The 12,847-nt window shown below is 35.7% G+C and overlaps 1 protein-coding gene across 3 annotated transcripts in view; it reads right to left on the bottom strand.

Annotated features, from left to right (window-relative positions):
- Positions 1-12,847, bottom strand: part of LOC145991582 (uncharacterized) — a 117,045-nt gene that overhangs the window by 43,675 nt on the left and 60,523 nt on the right. For all 3 annotated transcript variants that reach the window (XM_083127631.1, XM_083127632.1, XM_083127630.1), the window contains one exon: positions 12,381-12,413. In XM_083127631.1, the coding sequence (XP_082983757.1) occupies positions 12,381-12,413 (33 nt within the window). The remainder of the gene's footprint in view (positions 1-12,380; positions 12,414-12,847) is intronic.

Genomic DNA, 12,847 nt, shown 5'->3' on the forward strand with positions numbered 1-12,847 from the left:
TCATTGTAGCTCAAGTCCCCACCTACATATTCATCATGTATGTGTTTGAGGTTGGTATGATCTTGATGAAACACACATATAAAATTGCTGTTGTCTCGGATCAGTTGCTTCGGTATTTTAGAAAAAGTCTGTGCCAGGTAAAAGCAATCAATGTTTTTGTGTCGGCCCTGTGTAAAGAAATTTCTAACCTTGTTTTGATTATCCAGTATAATGTCATCAAACACAACAACAGAATTATCGAGACATTCATGAAGTGGCTTAACATCTGGTTCAAAAGTGGCTATATCCAATCCATCATATAGCTTCATCAGCTGCTGATATTTTAATTGTTCCAAGCTCTTAGAGAAGACATACAAGTGCCTGTTTTTCCAGTCTAACCAGTTGGGTGCCAATAAAAATTATCAACCATTAGTGTAGTTTTACCACAAGCAGATGGCCCAACAATAAGACACCTAATATGATCAGGCAGCAAGTTGCCATTTCTCTTATTCTGTTGTTCAGGTTCTGGCAGCCTTTTTATAACATCCCAGGTGCTCATATTATTATTTTGTTTGCATCGATCCAGCTGTTTTCCGGATGACCTAGCCATTTGACAAATAACTTGTTGCCTTTTCTGCGGATGATTTTTTCTATGAGATATGTGTCAGGCTGTTTAGTTTTGCTGAGTTCTTCTTCATAGAATCTGCCTTTGAGAATTTCTCCTCGGTGATCTTTTATTATATATATGTTAAGGGTCCCGGGTTTAACTTGAACCACTGTAAATAATTCAGTGCTCCAGTTTCTTGTAAAGCCTCTTTTGAATAAGTGCTTATATTTGCTGATTCTTACTTGATCCCCCACCCTGTATTTGGCCTTTCTTGTTGTTGGCTGGTATCTAGGATAATAAACAGTCCTGATCAATTTTTGCTCATCAGATGAAGTTACTTCAGAGGGTTTCATGTTGATTGTGGAATGGACCGAGTTGTTATATTTATGTAGAAGTTCTGGAAGAATATTAATCCATTTATAATTACCTTGAAGTGTAAATTGTTTATACATAAGATTTTTTAAGGTTCTGTTGAATCTCTCTACAATTGAGGCTTTGAGATCACTGTAACTCGAATAATGTTTTATTGCCTGGCTTTTAATAAATTGTTGAAACACTGAATTATAAAATTCTTTGCCATTATCTGTTTGCAAATAGCGCGGGGATCTTCCACTCTGATTGATGATTGTCCTGATGGCTTCTGTAACACATGTTCCAGTCTTGGATTTGAGTGGCACAGCCCAGGCAAATTTTGAAAATGTATCTATTACAGTGAGTAGATACTTGTAGCCCTTGTTGATTTTGTCTAAGTTTTTCAACTGTCCACTTGACAACTCAATCAAGTCCCCTTGCCATAAATCATCTATGCCCTTTGTGACTACTGGGAGCCTCTTAAAATTATGTCTGGCTTGTCTGTGTAATTCATCAACAATAATTTGTCTAGACATAATATGTAAACAAGAATATTGCAACTATAGGGTGTTCAGCAGCTGATACTACAGGATTTTCTAAATATAATTTGTCCCCTATTTGTATTTTAAATTCCAAAGTGCCATCATCTTCAGTATAGGCTGTTTCTAATGTATTGGGGTCTGTAAAATCCTCTAACTCTACACTGGTGATTTTCACTTTGTTCTCAGCATTTGTTATTGATAAGGTAGTTTAGTGGTGTGCCTGTGGTTGTAGCCAATATTTGATCTTGATTGGTCTCAATGTGCCCCCAACAAAAAACTGGTAATAAAATTGTGCAGGGGACAGCATATATATTTTGCCACCTGGTGTAAATGGAGAATCATATTCTTTGTTGGGGATGCTGTACAATTCAAGAATTACTGTATGTTTTGGATTCTCGATTATGCCTGTTATTTCCTTTTCTGCTGTGAGCAATCTGCTTGTTACAGATTCAAGATGCTCATTGATGGTCCTAACAACATCATCATGGCCTGGCTTGATTTTTATGTCCACAACAAGTTTTTTGTATTGTTGCACAATCTCTTGAAGCTGGGTGGCAAAAACAGACAGAGCATTTGCTTGATTGGATTCCATGGTCCCTAGCTGTTGCTTGATATTAGCTACAATTTGTTGCAAATTTTCAACAACTGCCAATTTTGAATTTTGAGCAGTAAGATCATGTACCTGTCTTCTGATATCCTCAAACAGGGCATGCAATTCATTAATATGTTGATTGGTTGGTAGAGTGGCCACTGTCTGAGTGAGATGTTTGATCTCTGCTTGGATATTCTTGATATCTTCTGATTTCAATATGCGATTCACTGCCCTCTTAATATTTTTAAGTTCCTGTGATGTAGGAAGATTTGATACTGTATTTTGCAAAAATTCAAGTGCCAGTTTTACATTGTTTAATTCAGAAGCATCAGCCACATTTTGCATAGCATTTTGGAGCAGGGTTATATCTGCCTGAGTGGGTGTGGATTGTTGTAAAATTTCAAGCTTTGTTTGAATATCATCGATCAAGTGATGAAAATGAGATAGTTCAGATTCAGTGTTGAGGTTTTCAAGCTTTGTGATTTGTTGCTGGACACTGACAAGAGTATCTACAATACCGGGCAGGCGAGATTCTAGTACATTTGCCAAATCACTTTGCACTGCTGCTATTGTACCTTCAAGATGGGTTATGGTACTTTGAATTTTTCCAAAATCTTCATATGTTTCAAGTTGCAGCTTAATATTTGCTACACTCCGAGTTATTGCATTCAAAGCATCAGAAGATGGCAAATTGTTCATAAAATTTTCAAGTGTCTCAATTTTTTCTTTAACCTCGGCTATGGCATTGTGCAGAGGATCCAGATTAGGTATTTGGAGTGATTGAATCTGTTCTTTTAGAGTGGAAATCACTAGATCAAAATCTTCTTGTGATTTTATGCTTTTGACAATTGTTTGGAGCTGTGCCTGGACATTATTTATTTGCTCTTCCAATTGTTGTTTCAATTGCTCAGAGTTGGTGGCCTGGGTCTTAAATTTGGCTTGAAGAGCTGCTACAGCTTCTTCTAAACTTTGAAAATTATCTAATGTTGCCAGATCAGTATATTTTTGAAGCAATAATTTGAGTTCAGAATCAATTTTAAGAAGAGGGTCCATGCATTGTGATTGTAAATTTGTAATTTCTAATTGAAGACTGGCATTGAGTGTGGTTTGTAAAGCTTGTAAATCACTTCTTAATTTCTTGACTCTGACATCAAGCATCAGAATCTCATCACTGTGATCTTCATGCCTTGTATGGCAAAATATATCATTAGGCATTTTTGTTTTAGTGGTTATTTATTATAGAGTATCTGATTCTTAATTCTATAAAAAAGGGTATAAGCTTGTCATATGATCCAGGGACCTCAATATATAAGCAGTCACCAGCAGAAACAGTATATACAGTGCCAGAAACCATGTTTGAGTGCTTAATTCTGTAAATATTTCTCCCTATTGAAATCTTGACATGACCCTCAGGGGTTGTAATAAATTGCAATTGCCCACCTACAGGTAATTGGTAATGATTTAAATTATTGTTAAATATGTACAATATTTTGCCTGTTTCATCATCAACATCTGTAAGTATGCTGTTCAGATGAATAATTAACAAGCCACTCAGTTTAGACAGCATATCAGAAGAGGGTTGTGGTGTTGGCAGCTCCATAATAGCCTGTTTTTTGAACCCAAATAAGTTCATAGGCATGTTTATTTATTTCAAATCATGCTCTGTAATTGGGCATTGATTCCCATTTTTCAAATCACAATGACCCCATGGTAGAGTATGTATGCCACATGATAAAATGCATCTCTTATCATCATGTGGGTCCAGGGCCACTTTTCTTACAATATTTGAAGTCAATAAGTGATCCACACTCTGAATTCTGGATTCTGATATTTTGATTAAACTCTGGGATTTGATGCAATTTTTATAATCTTCAAATTCAAGCTCTTGGTCTACAGTTACTTTGCCAATGCCCTTGGCCTTTTTGGCAACAGCGCCACTACATGTTTTAAAACTGTACATCTTGGCACTTAACCCAGCAAATTTCACAATAACATCACCAAGTGTCTCATCTTTTAACTTGCCAGGCACCTTTTTGTTGTGGTGGTGTTGAATCTTTGTATGTTCACTGGTATCAAAATATTTAAACAATTCAGGCTGTAACATATCTTGATAAACATCTTCTGTTTTAATATCAAGAATAAAACTATCCGTATCCATGTACATCAATTTTACATTATCACCATAAAAAGGTTTCAACACATCATAATACAATATTAACATATGTAATTTGGCCAATTCCAATATTACAGCCCCTACATAAATAGGTTTATCAAACTTAATTTTTGTTTTCTTCATGTTGAAAAGTGCCATATTTTCATCATAAATTCTTCTGTAATTGAAATTAGGCTTTCCAACCAATTTTTTGCTCAGGCTGGAGTCAGTAATTATTTTAACATCGGTATGTTTTCTGACATTTTCAATAGTTTTGCCATACACAGAATTAACCATCAATTTAAACAAGCCCTTATCAAATTGGCTCTTTGCAGATGTTCGAAGCTCTGTGTTTGTATCAATGTATGGTTTCAAACATTCTGAGTGCCTGAACCTCAAAACTTTTCCAATTTTGGTCACTTAGACACCATGTTTCATCAGGAACTGGAGGTTTTTGTAATATATGACATATCCTTGTTTCGGCTCCAGTGTCATCATGAGCTTCTTCTGTTTAGAGCCAGGTGAGCACTGAACCTCGGAAATTGGGGGCAGATCAGAAAATTTATTGTGCAAATCATCAGGAATTGTCAGATCAACCTCTAAGAAGAGGCCATAGTCACTGTCATCAAAATCCTTAAGATTCTCAATATTAAAATCTTCAACCCACTCAAGCCCTGCATATGGCAGTTTTTGCATCATGGCATGACCATAGAGGCTGTTTGCATCTACATACACTATATAATTTGATGGCCGTGCTGGATCATAACACTGGTCTACGTCCATTTTGCTGACTGGAGTCTGATGGTTGTTCTTTAGTAATTCGAGGGTGGTAAATCCAAAACCGAAATCCGTTTTTTTCTATCACGTCAGGTTTCGGAGGAAAAAAGAAAATTATCTAATATTAGGGATGTATATTTAGAGCAATGAAACAACGTAGTCCGTAAAGAGGTCACAAGATGGCAGCACATGGAACATTATAGTGATTATTATTTAAATCAGTTATTCGAACATTGTTAACCTCAAAACAAAGGACAAATATTACTAACTTAGTAAGGAAAGCGTATAGTGCATATTTCGGGATTAAATTGGGTGACCAAGATAAATCCTGGGCACCTCATAAAGTATGCAGGACCTGTGTAGAAAAGAAGGAAAGAAATATGTTAGCGTCTGGAACAACCTTCATGTATCTGGACAGAGATAGGCATGTATTAAGATATTTTCAAAGGGACGAAGAATATGTGTATTGTACAGATGTGAAGGGACTAATTGAAGCTATGGGATGTACGTATAATGCAGAAGAATGGAGGCTTTTTATTGATAGCAAGAGGAGTTTGAAGTGTGTGTTGATACATAATGGCAATAAGTTAGCATCCATTCCTGTTGGCCACTCCGTACATTTGAAGGAAAGCTACGAAACAATGAAAGAACTGCTTCGAAAGAAAAAAAGTATGCAAATGACAGTTGGCTTGTGTGTGAAGATCTCAAGGTCATTTCAATGTTACTTGGTCAACAAGCAGGTTTCACGAAATATCCATGCTTTTTGTATTTATGGGACAGTCGAGCAAGGAACGAACATCGGGCCTGTGGCCTGCCAGGAAAAGCTTTGAAGTCGGGGCGAAAAACATCCAGAACAAGCCGCTTGTTGATCCTAAGGAAGTGTTACTTGCTCCACTGCACATTAAGTTGGAATTAATGAAGCAGTATGTAAAAGCTCTGGATAAGAATGGGGCTTGCTTTAAATACATTTGCTCAAAATGTCCTGCATTGACGCATGAGAAAGTAAAAGCAGGTATTTTGATGGTCCTCAGATAAGGATGCTAATGGAAGATGAAGAATTCTTACAAACAATTAACCACACAAAGTAAGATGTATGCTGTGCATTTTCTGATGTCAATACAAACTTTCTTGGAAACTTCATGGCGCACAACTACGAGGTTCTAGTTGAAAATTTGTTGGTGACGTTTCAAAAGTTAGGAGTAAATATGAGTGTCAGGCTTCACTTCCTGCACAGCCGCTTAGATGTATTTCCGTCCAATCTTGGTGCCGTAAGTGAAGAACAGGGCGAAAGCTTCCACCAAGACATAAAAGCCACGGAGCACCGATATCAGAGGAGATGGAATGAAAACATGATGGCCGACTATTGCTGGTGCTTGCAGCGTGACGTTCCTGAGGCCACGTACTCCAGAAAATCAAAGAAACGAATAATTTTGCCTAAGTAGGTATGCATGTTGTGCTATTCTGTGGTGTATGTTAAGTTTAGCATAAGTACAGGCATCAGGTGCTGACTGTATGTGCTCGTGAAACAAATTGATCAATTTGCCGGAATTACCTAAACTTTTTGTTCATTAAGAACTCCCTATTGAGAAAATAGAAACGTATGTTTGTTAAACAACGTGACGTGATACTCTGATTGAACATCTGACTACTTCGCATTCTCTTTGCAAGTGCTGTTGGAATGTAGCCGGATATAATTTTCTGAAAATTTTGAAATGTGACTTGTCAAACAATGCAACTTAATACCTGTTATCAGCTCCGCCACCTTATGTATAGTCCTATAATTTCATTATGTGCAGATATCTATATGGAAAATTGTTGGAGTTTAACCCAGTATTATAATATTGTGAAAATTTTCAAATGTGATTTGTGAAAAATTGTGACGTGATACACTTTTTCTGACTACATATTTGGAATCAGCGACCTCAAATTATATAGAATCAGTTATAATATGTAAGTCAGCAGAAAAAGAAATTTCATTATGTGCAGATGCAGTTGGAGTTTAGCCCAGTATTATAATATTGTGAAAATTTTCAAAAGTGATTTGTGAAAAATTGTGACGTGATACACTTTTTCTGACTACATATTTGGAATCAGCGACCTCAAATTATATAGAATCAGTTATAATATGTAAGTCAGCAGAAAAAGAAATTTCATTATGTGCAGATGGAAAATTGTTGGAGTTTAGCCCAGTATTATAATATTGTGAAAATTTTCAAATGTGATTTGTGAAAAATTGTGACGTGATACACATTTTCCGACTACATATTTGGAATCAGCGACATCAAATTATATAGAATCAGTTAAAATATCTAAGTCAACAGAAAAAGAAATTTCATTATGTGCAGATATCTATATGAAAAATTGTTGGAGTTTAGCCCAGTATTATAATATTGTGAAAATTTTCAAATGTGATTTGTGAAAAATTGTGACGTGATACACATTTTCTGACTACATATTTGGAATCAGCGACCTCAAATTATATAGAATTAGTTAAAATATCTAAGTCAGCAGAAATCTTTTTTTCATATGTAGACCAGTGTAATCAGGCATATATTTGTTATTTGCTCTGGCATATCTCTGGGAACATTGCACCATCCCCCCTCTTATACATTTCTCCATAAACAGATACTTATCTTGATCGTGGATCAGATCCAAATGCATGTTAGTGTTCAAAAACGTTGCAGACCATGCTAGGCCCGGGGCACTGAAAAAATATATTGGATCTAGTTTATAATTTTGCATAGAAGATTTTCTGAATGCCTGCAATATATCAGCTAAGAGGGTCACATCAAGTTTTAAATATGCCATGTGATAATCACCAAATGTCTGGCAATTTAAATTGTTCCACATCAATTGGGCATGGTGATAATCTTCATCAGTGATTCCAGATCCTCTGATTTTGCTGTAAAACTCTTGTTGTGGTGGCAGAGAACACTCATCAAATTTAGAAAAATCTGTAACATAGTCATATGGATATACACCCTTCCGCCTAATTAATTTCAGGTCCTGATTTGGAAACAAGGCACGTGTGATTTTGAATTGATCATCAGATAATTGAGTGGCCAGTGTAGCCAGGCTAGCAGATAAAATTCTGTAAGAATCAAGAAATCTTATGTGAATAGGAACACCATTAACTTTAATTATCTTGCTAATAGATATATATTTCTCATCATTTTCAGCTAAAATATTTAAATTCTGTTTGTCAAAACCCTCGTACCTGATCAAATGATGAAAATCATAATTGGATGCTCCATGGCAAAATATGGGGACAAATCTTGGTCTCTTGATCTTAATATTACAGCTATTACACAGGGCCATTAAGAATTTACCATCTGTATGAGAATGGTGTTTCACCTTGATATTTGTATCTGAAAATTCAGAATCACATACCGGGCATTTTTCTGCATTGTTGAAATCTTCAATCTGTTTCTCTGTTAAAGGCAACATAGGCTTTGATTTTAATAAGATGTTAGATGCTAATTCACGGCACTCATTTTCTATTCTATGTGCAAATTCTTTGATGGCATTTGGTCCCATGTATAAGTGTGGCTCACTAGCTACACCATCCCGTATAACTATATAACAAAAGCTGGAAGGTTCATGTAGCTGGTATGGTGTAATTGAAGATTCTTCAGGATCTGGATTGCAGAATGCAAGAGGTTTGAGGTTTGATTCAAAATCACAGACAATATATGCTGGGTGTTCCGACAAGGCTTCAAACTTTTTGAATTTGCAATTTTCACTTGGATTGGGCATCACCATATGAACAGGTTTATGGTTGCCACAGTATTTCAGATGCTCAATTAACTTGTTTTTGGCAATTTCCGTACTCTCTTCCCGAACCCCCTTCACCATTTTTTGACCATAAAATACAGATAAACATCTTCTGCACAACTTGAATATTGTATGAGTTTTGTCTAGTTGTGTTCTCACTAAAGCTTCAAGATTATGTATCAGAGTGTAATGATATTTGCCATCCCCTTCAATTAAGAGCAGATCAATCGGAATTGCAGATTCATCATCAAGTGTACTGATTCTGAGAGGTGCTATCAAGCAATTGCCACGGCCAGTGGAACAAATAAATACATTAATAGATAATTGTTTGCCATTGATATGCTTGGCCCTTTTTTCAAATTTATCAATATTCTGAACAGACATTGGATATTCTAAACCCTCCATTGCCTCATCAAAATCATTTTCATGTTGTTTATAATAAGTTATTCTCTCAGGATTCCTTGAAACTGGAAACAAAGCAGCTAAAATACACCACAAAAAGCATTTCTGGTCGGTATTTTCAATATTGACCACGGCTCTTTTGTTTTTAATATTGGCAGGTAATGGCACATAAGTGGAACCTTGTAATGAGCTGAATTCAGAAATATTAACATATAATTTGTGTGATGAACCGCATAGGCTCCATCCTGACTCTTTTGCTGCAAATTCAGAGTGTTTAATATTCAATTGATCTATCAAACTGCTTATTATTTTGTCTGAATTTGTATTTGAATATACAGGTACAGTTTCTGTTATGTGGGGCTGTGTAAATTTTGTAGCGTTTGGCTTCTTATATTGTGTAAACAATTTGAGGGACAGCTTATAAGAGCCATTTTGTGCATTTAGAATTGCCTGCACATCAGGATTTACACTGTTCAAAAAATTCTTAATACCACATCTTGGCTCTGATACAAACCGATAATCTCTTAATTGGGCATTAAAACTGCTATGGATGGGTTCATAGCGTGGCTGCTTTGCTGCTCTAGCATTAACAGGTGCTTCATGCTTCCTTTTCAGACCAGAAGTAGATGGTTGTGAGGGCAATGTTGATAACTGTACAGAGCAAGTATCTTTATGTTTATATGTGAAGTATTGCATGCTATATTTTCTATTGCATTTGGGGCAAATTTTTGTGGGAGTTCTGTATTTGTCTGGGTCACAAATCTTTTGGTGCTTGGCCCAATTGGGGCTGGATATATTCTTATTGCATTGATTACAATATTTTTAACTTGGCATTTTTGTTGTTGTTCATTATATACAATTTCCTGGGATTCAAATCAAAACTCTATGCTGGATAAAAAATATCAGCTGGGTTCAACACTGTGCTTTGTATGTGTATGTATGTGTGTATGTGTGTATACACTTAATATTTTTGGCTTTGGTATTTATATACAATTTCTTGGGGTTCAAATCAAAATTCTATGCTGGATAAAAATATCAGTTGGGTTCAACACTGTGCTTTGTATGTGTATGTATGTGTGTATGTGTGTATACACTTAATATTTTTGGCTTTGGTATTTATATACAATTTCTTGGGGTTCAAATCAAAATTCTATGCTGGATAAAAATATCAGTTGGGTTCAACACTGTGCTTTGTATGTGTATGTATGTGTGTATGTGTGTATACACTTAATATTTTTGGCTTTGGTATTTATATACAATTTCTTGGGGTTCAAATCAAAATTCTATGCTGGATAAAAATATCAGTTGGGTTCAACACTGTGCTTTGTATGTGTGTATGTATATATGTGTGTGTGTGTATGTATGTGTGTGTGTGTGTATTAATATTTTTGGCTTTGGTATTTATATAAAATTTCCTGGGGTTCAAATCAAAACTCTATACTTAATAAAAAATATCAGTTGAGTTCAGTGCAGACAAAAAAACTGCATAGCTCTATGTCAATTAGTTCTTGAATTTTATATTTAAGAACCACTTTGGCGGGAATAAAACTGCCCGGGCGGTTTTATTCCCACAGCTCCGCGGGGCGAGAATCTGAGAAACTGCCCCGCGTATTGATCCGTGCAGAGGAACTGGCCGTGCCGCAGCTCCTCGGTGCGAGAATCTGAGAAAACTGCCCCGAGTATTGATCCGTGCAGAGGAACTGGCCGGCTGCAGGCTTTTTTTCAGCGGCCTTCAGAGGCACTGACCTAGCACAAATACCTGCACAGACATGCATGTCCCAGAAGGCACTGACCTAATGCCATGTATATTGATTTTATATAACAACTTGGACAGATATAGGCTTGATTTTAAATATGAATAGATTACAACAAGCAAGCTGGATGTAACAAATATCAGATTTTGTATAAAAAAATGCAAAATATCCCAGTTTCAATTCAATCCATTTATCTGAATCGAAGAAACCAACAATTCACATATCCCCATATCATTGTATGCTTGCCCTATTAGTACCTCTTTTGCTGTTGTGCTCAATTAATTTTCACTAATTGGCAATTTTCTTGAAGAGGCCTAATAGAACAAGATACGGCGGTATGAGAAATATGTGAATTAAAGATATTTTAGCAATATACGACGTCTTAAGAAAGGCATATTCGGCTCCAAAGTACTTTGTCTAATGCTTACTACCATTCCCTATTACTGGCAAAAAGAGTTAAAAATATTGACATGTTGAAAAAAATTGACTTGTTCCCAAGTGTTCACCGAGTTCAGACATTTGCACATAGATGGCCCTGTTGTTGTTGCTTATCAAATATATATTTTTTTTTGGAATATCTCTAAAGCAGGCAAATTTTGTTTACTGTTTTTTACAATTGGCAATACTGACATGTATTACACACCAGATGAATTCAAAGCACAGAGACCCATGTTTGTAATCAACACCTCAAAAAGAAAACAAGTTGTGGTGAATGACAGGACAAACATTAAAATTATCTGTGAATTCCATGAGGCATTACCTGATGACACCATATGTAGTGTTATTCTCATAGGTGAAAAATCATATGTTTATGATGTAAGAAATGAGAGAGTCACGGAGCAATTCTAGAGGGTCTCTGCATATTGCATTTTTTTAATAAACAAATTGAAGCTGGTATCCAATTGAACTTAAACCAGAAGTAAATATGTATGGGTGTGTGTATAGGTGGCTCTTATAAGCAGCTTGGCCTAGTTTTAAGTATGGCTAAAAAAATATCAAGAGGGGCATATTTTTGACAGGTTTATGGACAACAATCTCACAGAAGTGCCTTTTGTAAGTATAGACAAATCAATCTGAGGGGGGTCATACTTTCTCAGGAAATTCCCGAGGGCATTTTTACAAAAATCTTGGATTAGACGGGGTTCCACACTTGAGCAAAAAGCTCATATGGGCATGTTGAGCTTGTTTTAAGTATAGCCAAATCTGCTTGAGGGGGGTTCATACTTTCCGGTCCTGGTTGTACAGTCAATACAACTACTCTCGAATAATGGTAAGATGCGAAGAAGAAGATTCAAAATGCATTTTTTTTTAAAAAAAATTGAAAGTTAGTTTCAATTAGATAATGACAATTTGAAAGTTATCCTTAATTATCATCCAGATGACAGTATCTAATTTTTATCAAAGGTTATCGGATACTGTAATTTGACACCTTGTTAACTTATATACTCACTAGAAAGACTCAGAACAGCTCTTCCCTTTTTATCTGAAAAGCAAAATAGTCACTGAACATGTTTCTTTAGTGTATAGAGTGGTATACATTTAATGTGATGCTTGTAGTCACACTTTAAATAAGCATGTCAAGTTCATATGGAACTTCCAGTAATGTAGCTATAACACTAATTTCTTGCATTACAGAAATGAATGAATAAGTAATGCAAACCATTATATTTACCCGAAGAAATTGATGTACTTCGTTTTGCGAGTCTTTTATTAGTATGAACAATCTACAGTTGATGTAAGAGATGATTCAAAAAATAAACTAAAGTATGTTATTATGGGTTAAGGAACTCTGTGTTGAGACATGTAGCGGATAATTCAGATGTTTGCACTATTTCTTCACAGAGCCCTCTATGATTAATTAAATAATTATTTAATTAATTTATTTGCCATCTACAGAGAAATGATATCTTCAATTAC

This window comes from Lepisma saccharinum, chromosome 8, assembly GCF_977018435.1.
Source record: "Lepisma saccharinum chromosome 8, izLepSacc3.1, whole genome shotgun sequence".
NCBI classification, from domain to species: Eukaryota; Metazoa; Arthropoda; class Insecta; order Zygentoma; family Lepismatidae; genus Lepisma; species Lepisma saccharinum.